The following is a 23083-nucleotide window of genomic DNA, read 5'->3' on the forward strand; positions in this document are numbered from 1 at the left end:
TAGCGTAGTCCATGAAGCAGGAGTAGATGTTTTTCTGGAATTCTCTTGCTTTTTCAATGATCCAGTGGATGTTGGTAATTTAATCTGTTTCCTCTGCCTTTTCTAAAACCAACTTGAACATCTGGAAGTTCACGGCTCACGTATTGCTGAAGCCTGGCTTGGAGAATTTTGAGCATTACTTTGCTAGCATGTGAGACGAGTGCAATTGTGTGGAAGTTATTCTTTGGCATTGCCTTTCTTTGGGATTGGAGTGAAAACTGACCTTTTCCAGTGCTGTGGCCACTGCTGAGTTTTCCAAATTTGCTGGCACATTGAGAGCTGAATCTTAATGGCGGAGTGGAAGGACATGTACTCACCTTCTCCTGCGAGAACTCCAAAATTGCAACTAACTGCTGAACAACCATCAGCAGGAGAATGTTGGATCCACTGACATCTACGCCCATCCGAGGGCAAAGGAGAAGCCACAACACGTTGATAGGAGGGGCGAAATCACATTTAGAATGAAACCCCATACCCAGCAGAAATGCTGGGAGGGCTCAAACAAAACCTTGTGTGCACAGGATCCCAGGACCCCACAGAGACTGAGCCAGACCTCCTGTGAGTGTCTGAGTGTCTCCTGCAGAGACGGGGGGATGGCAGTGGCTGCTGCAAGCATGGGGGCTCTGGCTTCAGCAGACCTGGGAGGCGCGGTGTGTGGCCTAAGCTCTCATGGAGGAGATTGCCATTATCTCCATCACTGAGCCACTGAGCAGACGACCCACAAACTGCAGAACAATTATACCAAAGAAGTTCTCGCACTGTTACAAACGTTCTAGGGCACAGAACAGATTTGCCAACCGGGGGATCTGGCAAGGGGACTGAGAACCCCCAGGGACTTTGACTTTGGAGGCCAGTGGGGTCTGATTACAGAACTTCCCCAGCACTGGGGAGACAGACTTTGGGGGCACAGACAAAAGCTTGTGTAACAGGACCCAGGAGGGAGCAGCAGCGACCCCACAGAGCCTGAGACAGACCTGCCCGGGAGTGTCCAGGAGTCTCCGGTGGAGGCGTGGGGCGACAGTGTCCTCTGCGGGGTCAGGGCGCAGTACAACAGTGCTGGCCTAAGTCACTTTGTGGGAGGTTAGCGTTTCTGCCTTTCCCCCTACTGTGCTCTGGCCTCAGGCCAGACTACTGGGAGGGAGCACAGCCCCACCCATCAACAGAAAACTGGATTAAAGATTTACTGAGCAGGCCCAGCAGCAGGAAGCTTCCACAGGCCTTTTATCGTATCTGTCATCTACACACATTCCGTTCAGTTCAGCCGCTCAGTCGTGTCCGACTCTTTGCGACCCCATGGACTGCAGCACGCCAGGCCTCCCTGTCCATCACCAGCTCTCAGAGCTTGCTCAAACTCATGTCCATTGAGTCGGTGATGCCATCCAACCATCTCATCCTCTGTCGTCCCCTTCTCCTCCTGCCTTCAATCTTTCCCAGCATCAGGGTCTTTTCCAAATGAGTCAGTTCTTCTCATCAGGTGACCAAAATATTTGAGTCTCAGCTTCAGCATCAGTCCTTCCAATGAATATTCAGGACTGATCTCCTTCAGGATGGACTTGTTTGATCTCCTTGCAGTCCAAGGGACTCTCAAGAGTCTTCTCCAACATCACAGTTCAAAAGCATCAATTCTCTGGTGCTCAGCTTTCTTTATAGTGCAACTCTCACAGCCATACACGACTACTGGAAAAACCATAGCTTTGACTATAGGGACCTTTCTTGCCAAAGTAATGTCTCTGCTTTTTAATATGCTGTCTAGACTGGTCACAGCTTTTCTTTAAAGGAGCATGTTTTAATTTCATGTCTGCAGTCACCATGTGCAGTGATTTGGGAGCCCAGGCAAATAGTTTCCACTGTTTCCCCATCAATTTGCCTTGAAGTGATGGGACTGGATGCCATGATCCTAATTTTTTGGATGTTGAGCTTTAAGTCAGGTTTTTCACTCTCCTCTTTCACTTTCATCAAGAGGCTCTTTAGTTCCTCTTCACTGTCTCCCATAAGGGTGGTGTCATCTGCATATCTGAGGTGATTGATATTGCTCCCGGCAATCTTGACTCCAGCTTGTGCTTCATCCAGCACAGCATTTTGCATGAGGTATTCTGCATAGAAGTAAATAAGGGGGTCTGGTATTCCCATCTCTTTCAGAATTTTCTACAGTTTATTGTGATCCACACAGTCAAAGGCTTTGGCATAGTCAATAAAGCAGAAATAGATGTTTTTCTGGAACTCTCTTGCTTTTTCCATGATCCAACGGATGTTGGTAATTTGATTTCTAGTTCCTCTGCCTTTTCTACGTCCAACTTGAACATCTGGAAGTTCTCAGTTCACGTACTGTTGAAGCCTGGCTTGGAGAATTTTGAGCATTACCTTGCTAGTGTGTGAGATGAGTGCAATTGTGCGGTAGTTTGAGCATTCTTTGGCATTGCCTTTCTTTGAGATTGGAATGAAAACTGACCTTTTCCAGTCCTGTGGCCACTGCTGAGTTTTCCAAATTTGCTGGCATATTGAGTACAGCACTTTCACAGCATCATCTTTCAGGATTTGAAACATTTCAACTGGGATTCCATCACCTCCACTAGCTTTGTTCATAGTGATGCTTTCTAAGGCCCACTTGACTTCACATTCTAGGATGTCTGGCTCTAGGTGAGTGATCACACCATCATGATTATCTGGGTCGTGAAGATCTTTTTTGTATAGTTCTTCTGTGTATTCTTGCCACCTCTTCTTAATATCTTCTGCTTCTGTTAGGTCCATACCATTGCTGTCCTTTATCGAGCCCATCTTTGCATGAAATGTTCCCTGGCTATCTCTAATTTTCTTGAAGAGATCTCTAGTCTTTCCCATTCTATTGTTTTCCTCTATTTCTTTGCACTGGTCACTGAGGAAGACTTTCTTATCTCTCCTTGCGCTCCTTTGGAACTCTGAATTCAAATGGGTGTATTTTTCCTTTTCTCCTTTGCCTTTAGCTTCTCTTCTTTTCTCAGCTATTTGTAAGGCCTCCTCAGACAACCATTTTGCTTTTTTGTATTTCTTTTTCTTGAAGATGGTCTTGATCTCTGCCTCCTGTACAATGTCATGAACCTCTGTCCACAGTTCTTCAGGGACTCTGTCTATCAGATCTAGTCCCTTGAATGTATGTGTGACTTCCACTGTATAATCATAAGGGATTTGATTTAGGTCATACCTGAATGGGCTAGTGGTTTTCCCTACTTTCTTCAATTCAAGTCTGAATTTTGCAAGAAGGAGTCAGCTCCTGGTCTTGTTTTTGCTGACTGTATAGAGCTTCTCCATCTTTGGCTGCAAAGAATATAATCAATCTGATTTCAGTATTCACCATCTGGAGATGTCCATGTGTAGAGTTTTCTCTTGTGTTGTTGGAAGAGGGTTCCTATGACCAGTGCGTTCTCTTGGCAAAACTCTGTTAGCCTCTGCCTTGCTTCATTTTGTACTCCAAGGCCAAATTTGCCTGTTACTCCAGGTGTTTCCTGACTTCCTACTTTTGCATTCCAGTCCCTATAATGAGAAGGACATCTTTTTTGGGTGTTAGTTCTAGAAGTTCTTCATAGAACCGTTCAGCTTCTTCAGCGTTACTGGTCAGGGCATAGACTTGGATTACTGTGATAGCGAAGGGTTTGCCTTGGAGACGAACAGAAATCATTCTGTTGTTTTTGAGATTGCACCCAAGTACTGCATTTGAGACTCTTCAGTTGGCTATGAGGGCTACTCCATTTTTTCTAAGGGATTCCTGCCCACAGTAGTAGATACAATGGTCATCTGAGATAACATTTCCCATTCCAGCCCATTTTAGTTGACTGATTTCTAAAGTGTCGATGTTCACTCTTGCCATCTGCTGTGTGACCACTTCTGATTCACCTTGATTCTTGGCTCTAAGATTCCAGATGCCTGTGCAATGTTGTTCTTTGCAGCATCAGACTTGACTTCCATTGCCAGTCGCATCCACAGCTGGGTGATGATTTTGCTTTGGCTCCGTCTCTTCATTCTTTCTGGAGTTACTTCTCCCCTCTTCTCCAGCAGCACATTGGGCACCTACCAATCTGGGGAGTTGACCCTTAAATCATATCTTTCTGCATTTTCATACTGTTCATGGGGCTCATCTGTACACACAGACCTCATCTATGTCACCCTGGAGGGCCTCCAGGCATTTCTGCCCACAGGCCCGGCTCTCATCCTCCCTGGAAGGAGTCACCAAAATGCTGGCCTCAGATGAGCTTTCTTTTTAAAGTTCTTTTTTACTCATTTTGTTTTTGGCTGCGCTGGGCCTTCATTTCTGTGTGGTCTTTCTCTAGTTGCAGTGCGCGGGCTTCTCACGGCTGGCGGGGGGCGGGCGGGGGTGGGGGGCGCTGCTCTTGTTGCGGAGCACAGGCTCTAGGCCCAAGGGCTTAGTTGCCCCGTGGCATGTGGGATCTTCCTGGACCAGGGATGAAACCCACGTCCCCTGCACTGGCGGGCAGATGCTTAACCACTGAACAACCAGGGGAGCACCCCCCGAGATCCATCCTGAGTATGAACACACAGCCAAAACCCTCCGGCACACAGAAGGAGGGAGACAATACCGTGAGTGGGAGCAGACAGACCCCAATATGGAAGGCAGCAGGATGGGGCCTGCAAGCTGCTGCCGCCGCTGAAGGGCGCTGAGCCTGGTGCTGGCCTGGCCTCTGTGCAAACACGGAGGCAGGCAGAGGAGAAGGCCATTCAGACAGACCAGGAGGCTTCACGGTAAAACAGTCAAAATAAAGAAGGACGTCTGGAACCGCATTATGAATAACGGAAAATTCAACACATGAACTAAGTACCAAGCAGAGAACATGAGTGCCATGGAAACAGCTCTCTCTCTGGAATGCCCCCGAGTTCAGCACAGAGGGACCCGGAGGCTGAGAACAGGAGGGGAGGTGAGAGCAGGTCTCTGCAGGGGAGCATTTTGTGGAGGGGGCACTTCTGAGAGACGGGCCCAGGGCCCCCACTGCTGCTGGGGTCAGCGCCTTGCCTGGAGAGGGTGACGGATGGGACGCCACGCTCGGCGGAGAGCACCCAGGCCTCAGACGGAGGCAGCCCAGAAGGCCGCAGGCTGTGTCTCTAGGACGAGGTTAAGTAAGGGCACTCGTGTGGGCAGAAACCCAGAAGCAGCCGGTTTCTAAAGGACGCACTGCAGGCAGGCAGGGCTGACCTCAGAAACGTGGGCTAGGCAGTAGAAGCCGTGGGTGAGAGCTCGGGCAGAAACAGACGGGAGCCTGCGGGCCACTCTGGGGTAGGGGCAGAGCGCAACGTCTGTCTGACCTGGGCATGCAGGGCCTGGGCGGACATCCTGCTCGCTCTCCTGGGAATGGCACCCGCGTGCTGGTACCCCCCGTTCCCGAAATGCCAAGCGAAGCTGCTGGAAGCCGTCTGGCCCTGGGCTTCCTCGTGGGCGTGGGTGGCTTGTCTCTCTGGGGCTCTGTCTGTCTCTCCACGCGGTTGGCTGGGTGGGTGCCAACTGCCCTGAGGCTCTCCTGCTGCTCTTCGTGCGCGTGGGCCACCTGGCGCTGTCTCCTCCCTCTTAGCTGGTGCTGTGAGTGCGTCTTCTCTTCTCCTCCTCCTTAGTCTGGCTGGAGGTTCTTCTATCGATCGTCTCGAAGCGGAAGCGTTCCTGCTCACACTCTGCACTCTTCTCCACATCACGGGCTCCGGCTCTCACACGTGCTGTGCTGCTTTTCCGTGGTCTCGTCTGCTCTCCTGGTTTCTGAAGGCGAGCGCTGAGGACACGCGAGTCTTTCCCTGCTGGAGGTCGTTAGTGCTTCAGCTGTGCCTCCGTGTCCCCATCAAGGACCATGAACGCAAGGATTCTGTGTTTTCATTTTCATTCAGTTCAAGATACTTTCTCATTTCCCTTTTGGCTTCTTCTTTGATCCATGGTTTATTTCAAAGTGGTGATGTTTAATTTCTAAATATTTGGAGATTTTCCCAGATCTGTTATTGATTTTCAACTTAATTCCACTGGGGCTGAAGAATGTAATTTGTGTGTTCTTAAAGCATTTTATATTTGTTTATATTTGGATTTATTGTGCAGGATATTCTTGGTAAATGGTCTGCATGCTCTTGAAGTGTGTACACTTCTGAATTTGGGAGGAGTGTCTGCAACAGGTCATGCAGAGTCAAAGTATTCAAGTCCCCTCTGTTCTCAGAGATCTGCTTACACTTCTGTCAGTTTCTGACACAGCACTGAAACTGCCCCGTGGACTCGTTCTCCTTGCATTTCTTTTTTTTTTTGAGTATATAGTTATTTTATTAATAATTATTAATTTTTAAACAACCTGAGATTTTTAGAAAAATTGTAGAATTATATAAAAACTTTTATTTTCTTTTTAAAATTAATCTATTTTTGCTGTACCCCTCAACATATGAGATCTTAGCTCCTCAACCTGGGATGAACTCATGCCCCCTGCTGTGGAATCACAGATCACCCTGGGAAGTCCCCCAAACTTTTATTTTTCTGAGCTAATTCAACAGTTAGCTGCTGATATGATGTCTGATAATCCCCAATACGTTATTGGGGATTTTCTCAAGTAAGGTTATTCTCGCATAGTCAAAATAAAACATCAAAGTAAGGAAATTAACACTGATGCATTCATTACTAAGAATAAATCCCCAGACCCCACTGGCGTTTTACAAATTGCCCCAATAACTTCTTTTAAAGAAGAAGGATCCAGTCCAGAGTTTCCTGCTGCATTTAGTTCTGTGGCATCTAGGAAGCTCCAGGCGGTCAGTTATTTTGTAGAATGCTCCTGTTTGGAGCTTCCTCTTGATTAGATTTTGAGTCTTCGGCAGCAAAGTAACATCAGGGAAGTGCTGACGTGCTCTTCTCACTGCATCCCATCCGTCTCTACTTCTGCCGTCACTGGAGGGCTCCCTGGGGGCTCAGCTGGTAAGGAATCCACCTGCAGTTGAACTGAGGAGACCCCAGTTCGATTCCTGGGTCTGGAAGGTCTGCTGGAGAAGGGATGGGCTCCCCACTCCATCATCCCTGGGCTTCCCTGGGGGCTCAGCTGGCAAAGAATCCACCTGCAATGTGGGAGACCTGGATTCGATCCCTGGGCTGGGAAGATTCCCCTGGAGAAGGGAATAGCTACCCGCTACCAGTATTCTGGCCTGGAAAATTCCACGGACTCAATAGTCCATGTGGTCGCAAAGAGTTGGACACAACTGAGTGACTTTCACTTTCATTTTCAATATGTTCAACATTTCCACATGTTTATGTACCCAATAAGAAGTTATTATGTCTTTTTTTTTTTTTTCTGGCTATTATGTCTTTTTAATACCTTTATTTTTGTAACACCACTTTATTTCTTGGTAACATTATGGATGCTTCTCTGAAATACACTTTCCTGATGTTAACGTGGTGGGTGTCTGTGTTTGGTTTCACCCTGTGTTCCTGCGGCCCGCTCTTCCTTTGGCCTGGGGACCTCTGCCTTTCAGCGGGGTGTCTGAATCATGGACACTCTTGTGATTGTTACCGTGCGGGGCTGAGCTGCGTGTCCTCTTGCCCCATCAGCTCTCACTGCTCTCACATTGGCCCGTTTGCTCTCGCGCCAAGCACTCGCTTCCCCCACTGGCTGATTTAACTGCAGGTCTCTTGTCTGTGACCCATCGCAGTTCACCTGGAGTCATGCTGTGTCTTCACACCCAGTGTGTGTACCTCCCTGCCTGGCTCTGTGGAACTCCAGAGAATACCATTATGACTTTAGCTGTAAGTGGGTTTTTTTTAAGATACCGTAAATGAGCAAGTGAGTCAAGACTCACCCACGTGGCTGCTGCCTCCGGGGCTTCCCCTCCCTCCTTCGCCCAGATCAGATCGCTCCCGCTGCCCTCTCCCTGTGAGGCTTCTCAAAGAGCAGATTTGCTGTGAGGAGGTCCTCCTGCTTCTGCGTGTCTGTGAAGCCTTTCAAGTTGCAATGTAATCTGATACACTTTCAGGGGTGGTGAAGCCTTCTAAGTCAGCAGCTTCTCTCCTGTAACAGGGGCACGTGCTGCAGCTGACTCCCGGGTGTGGTCCTGTCTGGCCTCGAGGACTTGGGGAAGGACACACAGATCTGATCCTGAGAGATGCCTCGACGCCAGCCCGCGCCTGGCCCCATGTTCTGGCCACGGAGGGGCCCTGGATGCCCTCCTGGAGACACCGCTGGAGGCCACAGCCTGCCAGTGTAGACATCACCAAGGAGATCCCACTGATGAGGTCTGGGCTCAGAGCCAGCCTCAGGGGCTGAGAGGCTGATGTGCGCACGTGCCCACACCATGCCAACAGGCTCCAACAATGAGTCTCAGGGAACACGACTGACCGCGTCACCACCAGCTCTCACCCTCATCTTCCCTGTCTGCAAAGACACCTCCCCGCCCTGCTTCTCCCTCTGTGAGCCCTAGGGTGTTTCTCTAACAAAACTCCTCTACTGGCCCCAGGACATGGTGATGACTCAGCTTCAAAACCAGACACAGACGCGTAACGATACTTGTGGTCCGATACTCCCGAAATCTTCTCCTGTTGACAACACATACACAAACCCCATTGCATGTTCACCTCTGGGAATGGGATAAACGTCACTATCTGAAACCTACATCATGTCAGGCCAAGAAGAGTGTACAGCCAGAGAAATTTATTTTAAAATAGAAACAAACATACATTAAGCTGTAAAATAGTCAAATTTAAACAAAAAGGAAAAAAGCCATTTGATCCCAGAGTCTATGCAGAATGGATTCAAGAAGGCAGGTGAAATCCCCGTGAGGAGCGCCCACAGATCCCAGGATACGGTATCCAGGCTGGGGACCCCGCAGGAGCGACCCAGTACCCATGGGCACCAGACGCTCCCGGACCCAGTGACCGGGATGGACGTCCATGCCAGCAGCGGCGTCAGTGCTGTCGGCACCACGGACACGGCGTGGAGGCACCCGAGGCCATGAGGGACACTCGGGGGTTTGGCAACATAGAGGCTGCGACAGCGGGAGGCCCACCCGAGCCGCCGACCCTCTGCAGTGGCGCCCTGCCTGGCTCAGTCTGTGTGGGGTTTCCGCTGGGGGGTCTCCTCGTAGGACTCCCCAAACTCGTTCACTCTACTCTTATCCACGGGATAAAGCCTGCAACGAGACCATGTGGGCATCAGGCTGGCTGGCGTGCAAGGGGGAACACGCGTGTCCTGGGAGCGTGACAGCCAGGACTCGAAGGGTCAGTCCTCGTGGGAGGGACCGGCGCAGGTTTGCTCTGGGCCCTCTTGACGTTCTTAGAATGGTCAGGCCAGACCTCGGTTCCTGAGGCCGCCGCCGACAGCCGCACCCAGGCGGAGGCGGGGGCCAGAGCCCGGGCTCCTGACATGCACGCAGAGCAGGGCTGTGGCCCGCCTCATGCTCTGCTGAGCAGGGGAGCGCCGTGCTTGCGGGGCGGTCAGACAGAGAGCAGTGCTCCTGCATGGGGCGCCGGGCCCCAAGGCCCCACCTGCCAACGCCTCCCCCGCCCCAGGAGCGGGGCTGGGGCCACACTCACCACCGCTGGTACAGGTACACGAGAAACACCACGTCGTCCCTGAAGCAGGCCAGCCGGTGGGAGGTGGGCATGGTGATGATAAAGGCAAACACGTCGTCGATGAAGGTGTTGAAGGCCTGCGGGTGGGGGGGGTGTCGTGAGACCAGAGCTGCCCGGGCACGCGGGCACTCACCACCCATGACTCGAGAGCCACCTCAGCGGGAAGCAGCAGGGGGCCTGGGCCCAGGGTGACCCTGGCACAGACCCCACGGCCGGGCGTCCCGCCCGCCCCCCGGAAACAGGATGGAGAAGTGCCGCTGGGAGCCCGGGGTCCCGGAGCCGCCCGCACGGAATCCCCGCGCAGGTCCAAAGCGGAAGGCAGCTCTGACCGTCCCCACCCCCGACCCAGCACGCTCTAGTTCACGGCCACTGGAGGGTCATGTGGTGCCAGCCTCTGCACATGGCCGGGCCACGACATGCCCAGACAGGCCTTGGCAGCACGGGCCTGGGACCACTGGAGCCGCCGTCTGGTGGACAGGGACCCAGCACCCAGCGCCAGCCAGCGGGTCAGGAGCATCCACCCGCCGTAGGATGCGTGGTGGCAGGAAGCAGCGTGGCTGTCACTCGGGAAACTGTCTGTGGGGCTGGGGCAGGGAACCCAGGCTTCCAGGGCCACCGCGGGGCTCTGTGCTTGAGGGAGAACCCCTCCCCCCGACCCCCACTGCCCCTGCACAGGAGCACGGCCGACACGACCCGGCCACGAGGGACAGTCCCCAAGGGCCTCGTGCAGGCGACGAACTGACCTTGTAGGTGAAGGCCTTCCAGGGCAGGTGGGCCACGGACTTCATCTGGGGACAAGGAGACAGGGCGCGTCAGGACGGGGCGGCCCAGGGGCGCGGGGCCCACGGGTGAGGGCGCGCCTCTTACCTTGTAGTTCACAAAGAGCTGGGGCAGCATGAACAGGAAGCCGAACGCGTAGACCCCTGGGGAGACACAGGCGTGGAGGCACGGGGCGGGATGCTGCCCGCCCCCACCCCGGGCATCGGGGCTGCAGACTCTGGATGCCCGCCCGGGAGCTCTGCCTGCTGTCACCTACCGCCTCCCGCCCAGGGCCAAAACAGGCCCCTCCCACACCCAGCGAACGCGCCGAGCTGGGTTCGGCGACCTGCGAGTGGCAGCTCACGGTCTGGACAAGCCGAGCAGGCCGTGCTGCCCCCGAGACATGGGGCCGGGGGCTGCGGTGCCCACGGCAGCAGCATTTGCTGCCTGCACCAACTACCCTATAAGAACATGACGCCCACAGCCAATCCCGCAGGCCAGCAAGGGGCACGGGGCACGGCAGGCAGGGCTGGACAGGGCACCTCTCACTGCGCCAGGCCAGGCGGCAGCTGGGCAACGCGGCCCGCCACAGATGCCGCCACGGAGACGGGAGGCTCACCATTGACGAAGCTGTTGATCAGCCAGGAATACCAGCTGGAAAGCAAGGGCAGGTGTCGGGGGCGCCGCTCGGCCTCTGTCGTGACCGAGGCCCCCGGCCCCTCTGGTGCCGGGGCCGCGGCAGGGGCTGCTCTCGGCGGGCTAGCCCGGGCCACCTGCATGGACAGCGGGCTCCCTGGAGCCCCCACCGAGGGGACGGCAGAGACCGGGCACTCACATGCTGCCCGCGACGACCCCCAGTGGGACGGAACCACGGAGCCCGTGGGCGGCCCTGAGCCCAGCCGGAGCGCCGGTGCCGTCGGGGGTCACCCGTGCTGGGAGGATGGGGCCGGGACAGTGCAGGGGACCCGGCCTCTCTGGACGCGGGCTGTGTGGCCAGCAACGAGTCTGCTCCTGCGAGCGCTCCCCAGCCCGCCGGGACCAGATGGCCGTGTGGGGCCAGCAACAGGCAGCCAGGACCCCGTCCAAGGGTGAAGCTGCGCTGGACCCACGGCCGTCAGCGGGGTGCCCTCACCTCTTGTACTTGATGTTGAGCAGCGAGTAGACGGCGCCCCCGATGCAGAGAGGGTAGAGCAGGTAAGACAAGTACTTCATGGCCTGGAGAACAGAAGGCGCCCAGTCAGGGCCCGTCCTCCAAGCCGCCTAGACCCACAGACCAGAGGGCACAGCGACGGGACGTCCAGGGCAGTGAAGCCGGGTTCCGTGGAGTATACAGGCTGGTGAGCATCTACCCACAGGACGTCCACCACAAGCGTGTGGCAGATCCACACCGGCCCCTGACAGCCAGATTCACAGCCTGACCGGGGGCAGACGGAGGACCAGAAGTCCAGCAAAGGACTCTGAAGAAAGGCTCCAGGCTCCTTGTTGGGGCCACCTGCCCACTAAGGCAATCCGGGCTTTACCAAAACTCGATGAAGACTGGGATGCGGCTGATGCCCGTGAAACCAGAACACAAAATCCCCGCACAAGGAACGTGTGAACCAACCCGAAAACCACGCGGGAGGGGGAACCCCGTGTCACGGAACAGGCCCGGCTCACAGCCCCACGGGCACCCATGGGGAGGAAGACGCCTCCCCACAGGACAGGACGTGGTGCAGGCGCCCACAGGACAGGACGTGGCCCCGGGAGCCCCCAGCGCTCCCTCCCGGGTCAGAAGCAGGCAGCTTCCCGGGGTCGCGGCTAAGGCGGACAGGTCCCACACCCAGGACGGGCCTCCTCCCGGGCGGCCACAGCCAGGCCCGCGCCTGCGGGTGAGCACGCCACACTGCTGCTCACCTGGGCGTCGTACTCCTCTGTCCTCCGCTCAGACTCACTATGAGCGCCAAACTGCAAAGGAGTCCACATAAGCACGTCACCCCAGGGGCCAGGCCGGCACCTGGGCTCAGCCTGGCTGCGCCCAAGAGGGGACCAGGCTGCAGGAAGAGTGGGAGGAACCCCCAGCCAGGCATGGCAGCCGTGAGTGCACCGCCCGGGACGCGAGGCCGCAGCAGGCCCATCAACCTGGACGTCACGCAGCACGGCCGCTTCCTGCCCCAGTCCTGCTAGGCTCTCAGTAAACGTCCTGCTCCACTTCAGCCAGGGCAGACGCACCGGGGTGGCGTGGACCACAGCAAGCTGCACCCCGCCGCCGTGTGCACGTGACCTGCCCTGGACCTGCACACCTGGACCCTCACTGTCCCTGGGGTCTTCACGTGAGGCCCACCACACAAAGCAGCGCAGCCGCCTGGCCGTAACCTCCCACTGCCGCCCCAGGAAGCTTGACACTGGAGAGCCCCTCAAGGTGTGGTCAGGGCGGGACCCCACCCCCGAGGGAGGCTCCACTTGAGATGGGCTAACCGGCATCCTGCCTGGTCGTGGGGTAGGGGGTTGCTGCTTCTACGGCTGGGGATGGGGGACCCCAGGGGAGTCACAGAGCCCAGGGGGCTTGAGGGCAGAGCTGCAGAGGGGTGAGCCACCCTGCCCACACCAAGACACCCCTGCGCCTCCGCACGGGCCTACAGCTGACCACAAGACGGTTACCTGCCCTCAGGACTGTACGCAGCGGTCAGCCTGCACCAAGGGCGGGCTGCAACGGGACGGTGATGGGTCCCTGAGAGGATGCGGCGGCGGGGTGGCGGGGGGGGCCCTACCTGAAACGTGGGCCGCAGGCCTCTCCAGGTGACAGTCATCTTCAAGGCCTTTTTCACTTTCCACAGCTGAGAAGGGAAAACCCACACCTGAGGTTCCAGGACCCAGGAGGAGCCACGGCCTGCTCCTGGGACGGTGACTGATCAGGACACAGGCGGCTTATGGCCCGCTGCACCCCAGCTCAGCCTGACCCCTTGGTGGGCCCCTGACCAATGCCCATCTCCAGCGCAGACCCGGCCTGTGCACCCTGGGGACCACCAAGTCCCCACCTAATCCACCTGTGCCTGGCCAGCACCATCACCTCCAGACTCGCCCCGGCACCTTGCTTCAGTCCCCCAAGCAGCCCAGAGTCCCATGTCCTGCCATGGCTGGGTGTCTCCAGGTGGCTGCCCCGCTGAGGTGAGGTCAGCCCAACAGTGAAGTCGGTCTTGCAGCTGCGGGATGCCCGGCCAGCACCTCCCGAGGGGTGCCCACAGGCAAAGGCCTGGACAAAGCCACGCTGAGGGTCGTGGTGAGGGTGGGGCCAGAGGCCCAAGGGGCCCTGGACTCCAGAGAGGGGGTGTCGTGACCCATCACCCCCACACCACCCATTACACATCCTGCTCCACATGGCATCAGTTCAGCGACAGCCACAGGGTCCACCCACCGAGTTACCACGCCCCACAGGCAGAGAGGATGAGGGGTGGAGACACATGGGGCTGTGTGGAGCTCTGCTGGAGGAGCCAGGCAGCGGCGCCCTCACCCTAGCCAGGCCGGCCAGTCCCCAGGCAGATGTCAGTCCCGACCCACGCTGAACACCTGGGCCCCAGGGCCTTCGAGGCAGCATGCAGACCAGCACCCAGGCGGGCCACTCACCTCGATGGCGGCTCCGATGCCTGCAGGCACCAGCACCAGGAGGCTCGTCTGCTCGTCCAGCAGGAACAGGAAGATGACCACGGTGCTGAAGCAGCGCCAGAGCACTGGGGATGGGAGGGCAGGGCTGAGCGCGGGGCGGGGCCAGCCGGCTGCACCCACACGCACACCCACACAGGTGCACATGTGTGCACACAGGCACTCGGCTCCAACACCAGCACCTTCAAGGGCGTCTCTCCTCTGTCCACTGAAAGGGTGCCGTGGAAGTGCAAACCGTACAACGACCGTGAAGGGCTGGGACCCAACAGAAAGCCGCCTCAGCCAGGACGTGTGTGAGCCACACACACTGACACGACGCACGGACGGGATGTGGGAACACAGCTCCTGACGGGGACCCTGTGCCGGAGCCCGTGCCTGTCTTCCCAGCGGAGGCTGAGGAGCCACCACGGCCGCGGGAATGCCCCCTGCGGGGCACTGCCCGCCAGGAATGTGGGCCCCAGGCCCCACAAACCCTGCTCACGCCACAACGGCAAAGGCCAGTGGAGGGCTGGGGGCTCAGTGGGGTCCTCCCCTCCAAGGAAGTTAGAGGTGAGGACAGGAGACCCTGAGACGCGGGACCTGGACGCAGGGGCCACCCAAGCACCCCAGGCCCCCCGCTCAGAGTGCTCCACGGGAGCTGAGGAGCCACCTCCTGCTGGGAAGCCTGGCGACCCGCGGGACCATAAGCCCATGCAGAGAAGCGTCGAGAACCGGCGTACGGGGTGCTCACCACGGCCAGGAGGCTGCCCTCACCCTCCCAGGCTGCTCCCTCGGGGACCTAAAAGCCCGTCCCAAGCAAGAGCCGCGGGGGTCCTGGGCAAAGACCCCTGTGGGTGTCAGAGTAAGCTCGTGACCCTCCGCGTGGCCCAGCGGGGGCAGCTCGGAGGACACGTGCAAGTCCCGAACTGCTACCTGCTTTCGTGGACATGCCGATCATGCTCTTCTTCTTCTTCCAGAAGCTGATGTCGTTTTTAAATGCCAGGAAATCAAAAAGCAGCTGGAAGACGACAGGACAGCGATGAGCCCCCATGCCATGTGGGTGAGCACGGGCTCGATCAGAGACACTGTCTGCTCAAGGAGACCTCAGCCACAGCACGGCCCTGACAAGTTCCAACTTTCCTGGCGGCCGGTCCCCCGGCCTGTGGACCCGCTGTTACAGCCAGGAGCCAGGCCTCTCCCCAGCCTTCTGCCCTGAGCACAACCCCGGGTGGGCTTTCCCGGCAGCCGCTGCGTCTACAAGGGACCCTCCCGGCAGGACCCTACCGTAACTCTTGGAATCGCCAGACCTCAAACAACGAAACACCTACTTTGCTAATCTCATTGATTTTGATTTGTTTTTAAAATGGCTCCAGACAGACGAAGCCTAGCCCTTCAGCTGGTTGAGTCTGAGTGTAGACCCCTCTCCTTGGGGGCAGGGAAAGGGGAGGCTGCACTGGAAAACCAGGAGCACTCACGTGGAACGCAGCCACGAAGAAGGTCAGCGCCAAGAAATACAAGTTGGTGTCGACAAAGATTCCCTTCACTTCGTCAGCATCCTTCTCTGAGAACCCTGCAGGGGGCCCAGGCCCTGAGTGAGGAGCGACGCGGACCCGCGCCACAGGGCCCCGAGGGGTCCCCTCGTCTGCAGAGGAGCTCCTCGGACCCCATGGGGCCCAAGGGGGACGGCCTCACAGGCAGACAGGCGCCGAATTCTGGGCTCCCCGACTCCCCGCTCCCGGGGCACGCCCGGCGGCCTCACCGAACTGCTGCAGCGAGTAGACGGCGTCCTGCATGTGAATCCAGAAGCGCAGCCGCCCCAGCGAGATCTTGTCGTAGGACACGGTGAGTGGCAGCTCGGTGCTGGAGCGGTTAATGACCTGGTGGGGAGCGGCGGTGGTCTGGCCCTGCGCCAGACTGGCCCCGTGGGCCCGGCACCACACCCTCCTCCTGCAGGAACTCCTCATTCCCCAAGCTCCTATCCATCACTCGAACCCTGTGGTCTCGCGTGACTACAGCCCCAGCGACTCCTGGGCAGGCACGGGACCCACATGGGCAGCTGAGTCAAGCAGAAGCCCACGGGAGCCTGCGCCCCCCGCCCAGGGACCAGATGCCAAGGCTGCCCTGAGGAGAACACGGGGCGGGGGGGGGGCGGCCACACTCACAGGGGCAGCAGGGGCTGCAGGGAGGCGTGGCCTCTCAATGGGGCCCTCCAGGACACTTGGAATTGACGTGCGACTGTGTGTGGAGGGGAGGTGTCCCGTGACACCTCACTCCGCACAGCTGAGCTCTGCCCAGCAGACGCTAAGCAGCAGGCCTCTGCAGAGAGATCACCTCCCTGGCCTAAGTGAGTCCCCGGGTTGGAGACATGGCTGTTCGGGTGCTGCAAGGCACCCAGCACGGTGCCCACAGCGGTTAGCAACCCCAGGTGTCAGCTGTTAGTGCTGCTGCCAGCCCAGCCCACCCTAGGGGCACAGGTGACCGGGCGCCAGCCTGGAGGAGGCAGGCTCTGCTCCAGATACCTGCACACCAGAAACCCGGGCCCCTGCGGAGCCACAGCCACTTGAGGGATAAGCAGCCCTGCCAGGGCTCCGTGCTTGTCACGGGTGGGACCCGCCGCCGGCAGTGTGCGCGCTGTGCTGGGGTTGGGGGCGGCGGCCGACTCACCATGAGGTCCTTGACGCGGTTGCTCAGCTGGTCGATGAACAGGATGGGCAGGTACTGCACCGTCTTCCCCAGTTGGATCCTGGGGGCAGAGCCGTCTCCAGGTCACCAGGGGCCTCCCGCATCCAGGAGAACCGAAGCCCCAAGATGCTGGGTCTACCTTACAGACCGCTCCCCCAACCACGACTCCAGCGGCTTCTGGTCGCTGGCAGGCCCAGGACTTGAGTTCCCAAGGGGAGCGGAGGGGCCTGTTTGCCACACTCCCCCCTCACAGCTGCCACTGGAGGACTCGGTGAGGCTGGGCACCGGGCGCTCAGTGGGACGCCATTCAGGACGCAGAGAAGAACGAGGGGCCGTGCGTGCGCCCACACGGGGGTCCGGGGTGCGGCGAGATGTGAGAGCCACAGGCTTGGGAGGGGGCAGGCAGGGGCCTCATGCCCAGTGGCCCACACGCTCTCAACCAGGAGCGCACCCAGCATTAAAAATGAGAACTTTACAAAAGGCAAGGCGCCGTGACCACCCCAGAGGAACCGCCGAGAGTACGGGAGGCAACGGTTCTCAGCCGCGTTTCCAGGAGCTACGTGTCGACCTGGGGCCGGACCGGGTGGCGGGGGGCTCCCTGCAGCGCAGAGATGCAGGGTGACCTAAGCCGGTTTCAACGGTTATCCTTCTGATGGCAAGTGACGGTTAAGAGGACGACCTAACGATCAATATTTAAGCTGAGGGAGTGGAGTGTGAGGTCACGGGACGCAGACAGGGGAGACCTTTGAGGGTGCAGGGTGACTCGGCCGAATCAGGTTCCCCACTGACCCTCTGAGACAAACACCCGCTGTGCCCTTCTTCCCTCCCGGTCATGGTGGCAGCTCTGATCAGCGAGGCAAGATGGCTGGGGGCACTCCAGGCAGCCCCCGGCTCCCCAGTGCAGAGGGCTCAGGGGTGCAGGTGTGGCCCATCTGCTCCTGGACTGTGGCCGACCATGATCCCAGGGGCTCCCCCACCCACAGGATCCCCCTTCTGCTGTTGGCTCAGGGGGTGCACGAGCAATGCTCAAGCTGGGCGCGGGACCCGCAGCGAGCTGTGCGCAGGACCTGCAGCGGGCTGGGGGCGTCAGGCTGGGAGCAACTCCCCGGGGCCTCAGCGGCACCTACATTTTCATGTAGCGCTGCACATCCGCGGGCAGGGAGGCTCCGTCAAAGACGAAGTTGTCCACCATCACGTTCAGGGTCAGTCTGGGCCTCCAGTGAGCAACGGGCTCATCCAGGGCACTCGTCGGCCTCTTCTCGGCCTCGATCTGCTGCTGAACAGGAGCGCTGACTCAGCAGGGAACGGCCGGGAGGGGCGGGCCCAGCGGGTCTTGGGGGCGGGGGGCGGAACCCTCACCCGGGAGCCTGTGAGCAGAGAGTGCAGCCCCGAGCAGGCCCGAGGGGGACCCCGGTGGCCCTCGCCCAGACCCTCACTCCCCATAGCCTGCTCACAGCAGAAACCAAAGGCCTGCTGTTCCAGAGCGGGTGATCCTGGGTCTCACGGACTTTTGTCCCGGGCCCACAGCCCGAGCGGGGGTCCCAGGAAGGCCGAGCCCTGAACAGTCACAGCAGGCGCGGGCAGTCTGGAGATGAGAGCCCTGCAGCCTGCAAGGAGCCTGAACCGAGACGCTTCTAAAGCAGCTCTGCCCAGCCTTCTGGAAGGGGGCGTGTCCGCGCCTGGGCAACAAGCCTAAACCCACTAAATTCAGAACAAACCCTTCCCGGTGGGGAGACCTTAACGGTAGACCTGAGCAGCCCCGCGAACAGTGACGCTCTATTTATCTCCGTCCTCCAGCTCCAGTTCAGCTCTAGCGGTGACACCAGAACCGTCTTCCCAGAAGCAGCAAGAGCTGATGCTGACTCAGCACCCGCCGGATCCAGAGCCGCCCTCCACCCTCCACAGGCCTCCTAGGAAGGCCCTGAGGCAGCGCTGTGCAGTCTGCCCGGGAAGGGAACCGGGGGCCTTTCCAAGGACACAGAGAAGACGGTGCGGACACCTCCCGGCGAGCTGCCACCCCTGGCTGTGAAGGACTCTCCTTCAGGGCACACGGCCCCGAACACCAGGCTACCTCTGTTCCGTCCCCGCCACGGTCACGGCCAAGTGCGTGCCCACCAGCCTTCCCTGTGCGTGTGGTTTTCTAGGTGTACGAGACACTTTGTACTCCTGCCATTCTCCTAACTTAGGTCACATCCTTAGAATCAACACCCCGGCGCTGCCCTTCCTGCCCCAGCAGGGCGTCGCCAGCTCCACGGCTGACCGTAGCTGAGGCGGGCCACCCTGCACCAACTCTCTGCCCTGCACACACACTCCCAGGGCTCAGAGGGCCCGTGACCCGAGCAGGGGTCCAGGTAAAGAAAGTCACCAAACACTCGGACTGCACGTCACTAACTCAGCATAGAGAACCGCACTTGCAGACGCGTGAGGCCTGCAAGGGGCCAGCAGGCCTCCTTCCGCCGGCACCGCTCACCTGTGCCGCGGCTCCCCCGGTGAGCAGGTTGACCTCCTCCGGCCTGGGGACCATGTAGGTGGTTAGCGGGCTCACCAGGTGCACCTGCTTCCCGTCATTCCAGGGCAGGACGCCGGCATGGTGGAGGAAGACGTAGGCGTACAGCGTGCCGTTGTTCCTCGTTTTCTTGGGAACAGAGACGTTGACTGTCCTGAAACGACACAGACGACGACAGTGGCGCCGTGCCTGTTTTGTCCTGTGGAAGCGGAGGCCGTGCACGTGCGTCTGTAGAAAATGCCATTTTGAACCCAAACCGATTACTGTCGGCTGAAAAGTACTAAGCGTGAAACCCACCGGCCTAGATGTGACTGAAGTCATAATTTATGTACGTTTACACAATGTACTCTGAAAGCATGGGCGGCTGCTGCAAAGCCTGCATTCCCGCCGCTGAGGTTGCGGGCCAACCCCAGGCACGCGTGACCCACCCGGTACCCACAGCAGCTCTCCCACAGGGCGTCACACACCTCAGTACTCGTCTTGCCGCCTCCCAGACAACAAAGACGGGAGAGGAAAACTCGTAACGAGCACATCGCTCTTAAAATCAAGTTTCTTGAAACTTAAAAAACTGGAACCGTCAGTAACATGAAGCTTTAAAAAGTTACACTGCATACTTCCGTATTTACACACCTTGTTCTTTTCTATAAAGCTACACTTCGCTTAATTTTGATTTTCTGCTAAATTCTTCCATCCATCCTTCTCTTTTCCCTTCTAGATAACAGAACTGAACCACTTCTGTTGGGAAAACACAAGTTTTGCTGTCGGAACTGCGTAAGCTCTGTTCTCCACTTGATCTGCACCCATCCCCATCCCTCTGGAAACTCCCCAGGGCCGAGCTGCATCCCACATCTGTTAGAAGCCGGGTAAACTACTTCCGAAGCGACAAACTGGTCAGCTGCCACTTTCAAGTGAAAGAAAGTTTGCTGCCTGTGTTTCACAGATGTTTGCAGCTGAAACGCTCCACCCGCCGTGCACGAGAGGGTCGGTGATGCCACTTCTCTGAGGCACACTTCTCTCACACTCGCTCTGTCACACACACACACACACACACACACACACACACTAACTCAACAATCTCAGTGTCCACGGGGCTTGTCTGTCACCTTGCCCACATCCGTACCTTTCAAATTTGGACTCCACGTCAAAGTCCTCCACGTTCAAGACCAGATCCACGTTGTTCTCAGCGCCCAGGTTAGAGCGCGTGGTGGTATACACACTGAGCTGGAAAAAGGACCGTCAAGAAAATCAAGCCTGCGAGGGCCCTGGCAGAAAGCGCAGGGCGCCGACAGAGGAAGACCTGAGCGGCCGCTGCAGGGAAGGTGCCTGCCGTTCCTCGGGGGACAGAACTCGGCGGTGACACGACGGCTGTGCGGCAGGCCTGCGCGGAGGGACGCCTGCTGCAGCCTGAGGCCGGCCGCTGGACGGGGCGGGGCACGGGGGCCAGCTGCGGGCCGAGGGGCGTCGGGGCTCGCGGCGGGGAGGCTGGCGCCCGGCTCGGCCCGCCCGCCCGCGGGTGGAGGTCGGGCTGGGGGCCCGCGCTCACCTGCAGCTTGGGCCTCTGCGCCAGGTAGGGCTGGATGCAGCGGCCGCGGCCGGAGCATGGGCGGGTGTAGACGATTCCGTACATGACCCAGCAGGTGTGCACCACGTACACCACGAACACGCCCACGACCAGGCTGGTGAAGGAGCTCCGGCCGCTCCACATGGCGCCGCCGCCGGGCGCGGCCGGGCCGCCTCTCAGACGCGGGCACTCCGCCCGTCGGACGCCCTGCCGGACGCTCTGGCCGCCGCCGCTCACGCGAGAGCCGCCGCGCGCCGCCGCCACCGCCGGGGAACGAACGCGCCGCGCGCCGCGGGCCGCCGGCTGCCCCGCATCCTCGCCGCCGCCGCCGACCTGGAGCCGCCGGATTCGCCGCCGCGCCGCTTCCGGGCCTCGCACCGGCCGCCGGAAGTGGGCGCGCCGCGTGGCCCCCTGGGAAGCGTAGTCCCACCGGCCCCGCGCACGCGCCTGCGTCGGGGGCGCGGTGTGACGTCACCCTTCGCGCCGGCCTCCCGGCGTGCCCCGCGGTTCCGGCGGGCCGAGGGGAGTCTCGCGGAGAGAGGAGCGCGCGGGGCGGGGGGCCGCGCTGTCCGAGGAGCGGGCGAGACACCTGGCCCAGGGCTGGCGCCGAGCGGCGTGGGGACGCGAGGGAGCGCGCGGTCCCTCAGCCGGAGTCTGGAGTTGGGTCGACGACGTGAGAGGTGGAGGCGGAAAAAAATAGGCGCGCGAAAGGCGGCGTCCGTCGTGTTTCTTTTCGCTGTCTTTCGACATGAGCCCCCAGGTGGGCCGCGTGTGAAGAAGAACGCAGCCTTTGTAGAAGAAAGGCGGGGGCCCCCGTCGCAACTAACAGCAACCAGTCTATGAGCACAAAGCGGCTTGATCTGAGCCAACCTGAGAACCGGGCCGGAGCCCCACTCCCCAAGTTTTTCTGAGAAACCGCTCCGGAGGAGCGTGGTTTTCAGCAGTTTTATATTTTGTCAAAGCAAAGAACGTTAAACAAGTCAAGGGTACATTTCTTTAGGGTTTAAACAATCAAAAGCAGACTCGCACGCAGACGGCGTCAACCTGGCCTGGCATCTGGGAAGGGAGTCTTATCACAGAAGGTCCCGCATCCGCGTCCCAGGAGGAGCGGCTTTTAATCTTTACTTGTAACATGGGCGTCCTTTACTTCTGGCCAGTGTGTCCTCTCTCGTAATTAAAGCAGGTGTACAATGTATGTTTCATAGACCATAAATAGGTCATTTTATTTAGTTAGGATCAAATTCAAGTGAACTGATGTGTAAGCCAGAGTGACCTCTTTATATCTGAATATGTGAGCGTCGCAGGAATCTTTAAAATTCATTGTCCAGTGCGTCCTGGGAGCCGACGTCACCAAGGGCTGAACCTGGTCCTCAAGAGCTCCCGTTAGAACCCAGCGCCTGCCGGAGGAACGGTCTAACTGGGGCCTCAGGGAGAGAGGGAACTTGGCCGGCTGTCCAGGCTGGATGGTGCTCACGTTTTCCTGTTGAGAGCTGCCCTGATGGCCTCTGGAAGGGCACGTGTTCTTCCTGTTTCCATCCCAGAGCCTATGGAGTCAGGACCCTTGGTTCGCTGGAGCTGCCCATGCCCAGCTCCCTGTGACAGAGAGCGTACCATCTGCATTCCTGTTCACATCTACTTCTCTTTTCCATCTGCCTCAGACAATCAAAAATGTTGCTAAGCATTTACAGAAGTGGTTCAGTTCAGTTCAATCACTCAGTCGTGTCTGACTCTTTGCGACCCCATGAATCGCAGCATGCCAGGCCTCCCTGTCCATCACCAACTCCCGGAGTTTACTCAAACTCATGTCCATCAAGTCGGTGATGCCATCCAGCCACCTCATCCTCCTGCCCCCAGTCCCTCCCAGCATCAGGGTCTTTTCCAATGAGTCAACTCTTTGCACAAGGTGGCCAAAGTATTGGAGTTTCAGCTTTAGCATCAGTCCCTCCAATGAACACCCAGGACTGGTCTTTAGGATGGATTGGTTGGAGAAGACAAGAGTCTTCTCCAACACCACAGTTCAAAAGCATCAATTCTTTGGCGCTCAGGTTTCTTCACAGTCCAACTCTCACATCCATACATGACTACTGGAAAAACCATAGCCTTGACTAGATGGACCTTTGTTAGCAAAGTAATATCTCTGCTTTTTAATATGCTATCTAGGTTGGTCATAACTTTCCTTCTGAGAAGTAAGCATCTTTTAATTTCATGGCTACAGTCACCATCTGCAGTGATTTTGGAGCCCCCCAAAATAAAGTCTTACACTGTTTCCACTGTTTCCCCATCTATTTGCCATGAAGTGATGGGACCAAATGCCATGATCTTAGTTTTCTGAATGTTAGATATAAGCCAACTTTTTCACTCTCCT

General features: G+C 58.1%; 1 protein-coding gene across 2 annotated transcripts; it reads right to left on the reverse strand.

Annotated features, from left to right (window-relative positions):
• Nucleotides 1–8660: 8660 nt before the first annotated feature.
• Nucleotides 8661–21041, reverse strand: CLPTM1L (CLPTM1 like). 2 transcript variants are annotated; one of them, XM_040262235.1, is made up of 17 exons: nt 20701–21041; nt 20278–20378; nt 19122–19311; nt 17779–17927; nt 16634–16712; nt 15729–15846; nt 15445–15539; nt 14903–14987; nt 13955–14058; nt 13102–13167; nt 12248–12298; nt 11487–11569; nt 10974–11008; nt 10463–10518; nt 10339–10383; nt 9557–9672; nt 8661–9153 (listed from the first exon to the last, which is right to left on the reverse strand). In XM_040262235.1, the coding sequence occupies exons 1-17, from the start codon at nt 20860–20862 to the stop codon at nt 9069–9071; spliced, it is 1620 nt and encodes a 539-aa protein (XP_040118169.1). In that variant the 5' UTR covers nt 20863–21041; the 3' UTR covers nt 8661–9068. The 2 variants fall into 2 exon arrangements, with proteins under 2 accessions (XP_040118169.1, XP_040118171.1); XM_040262237.1 differs by having other exon boundaries at nt 17779–17924; nt 20701–21036.
• Between the last annotated feature and the right edge of the window lie 2042 nt (nt 21042–23083).

Source organism: Oryx dammah, unplaced genomic scaffold (genome assembly GCF_014754425.2).
Source record: "Oryx dammah isolate SB20612 unplaced genomic scaffold, SCBI_Odam_1.1 HiC_scaffold_20, whole genome shotgun sequence".
Taxonomy (NCBI): domain Eukaryota; kingdom Metazoa; phylum Chordata; class Mammalia; order Artiodactyla; family Bovidae; genus Oryx; species Oryx dammah.

What these genes read in the sequence shown, in the direction of transcription:
- CLPTM1L (XM_040262235.1), bottom strand. Translation starts at nt 20,862, where the DNA reads ATGTGGAGCGGCCGGAGCTCCTTCACCAGCCTGGTCGTGGGCGTGTTC. An exon ending in GCCTGCGGCCCACGTTTCAG is followed by an intron (nt 12,299 to 13,101) that starts GTAGGGCCCCCC and finishes ACTCCTTTGCAG; the next exon opens with TTTGGCGCTCATAGTGAGTC. An exon ending in CTCAACATCAAGTACAAGAG is followed by an intron (nt 11,009 to 11,486) that starts GTGAGGGCACCC and finishes CTTGCTTTCCAG; the next exon opens with CTGGTATTCCTGGCTGATCA.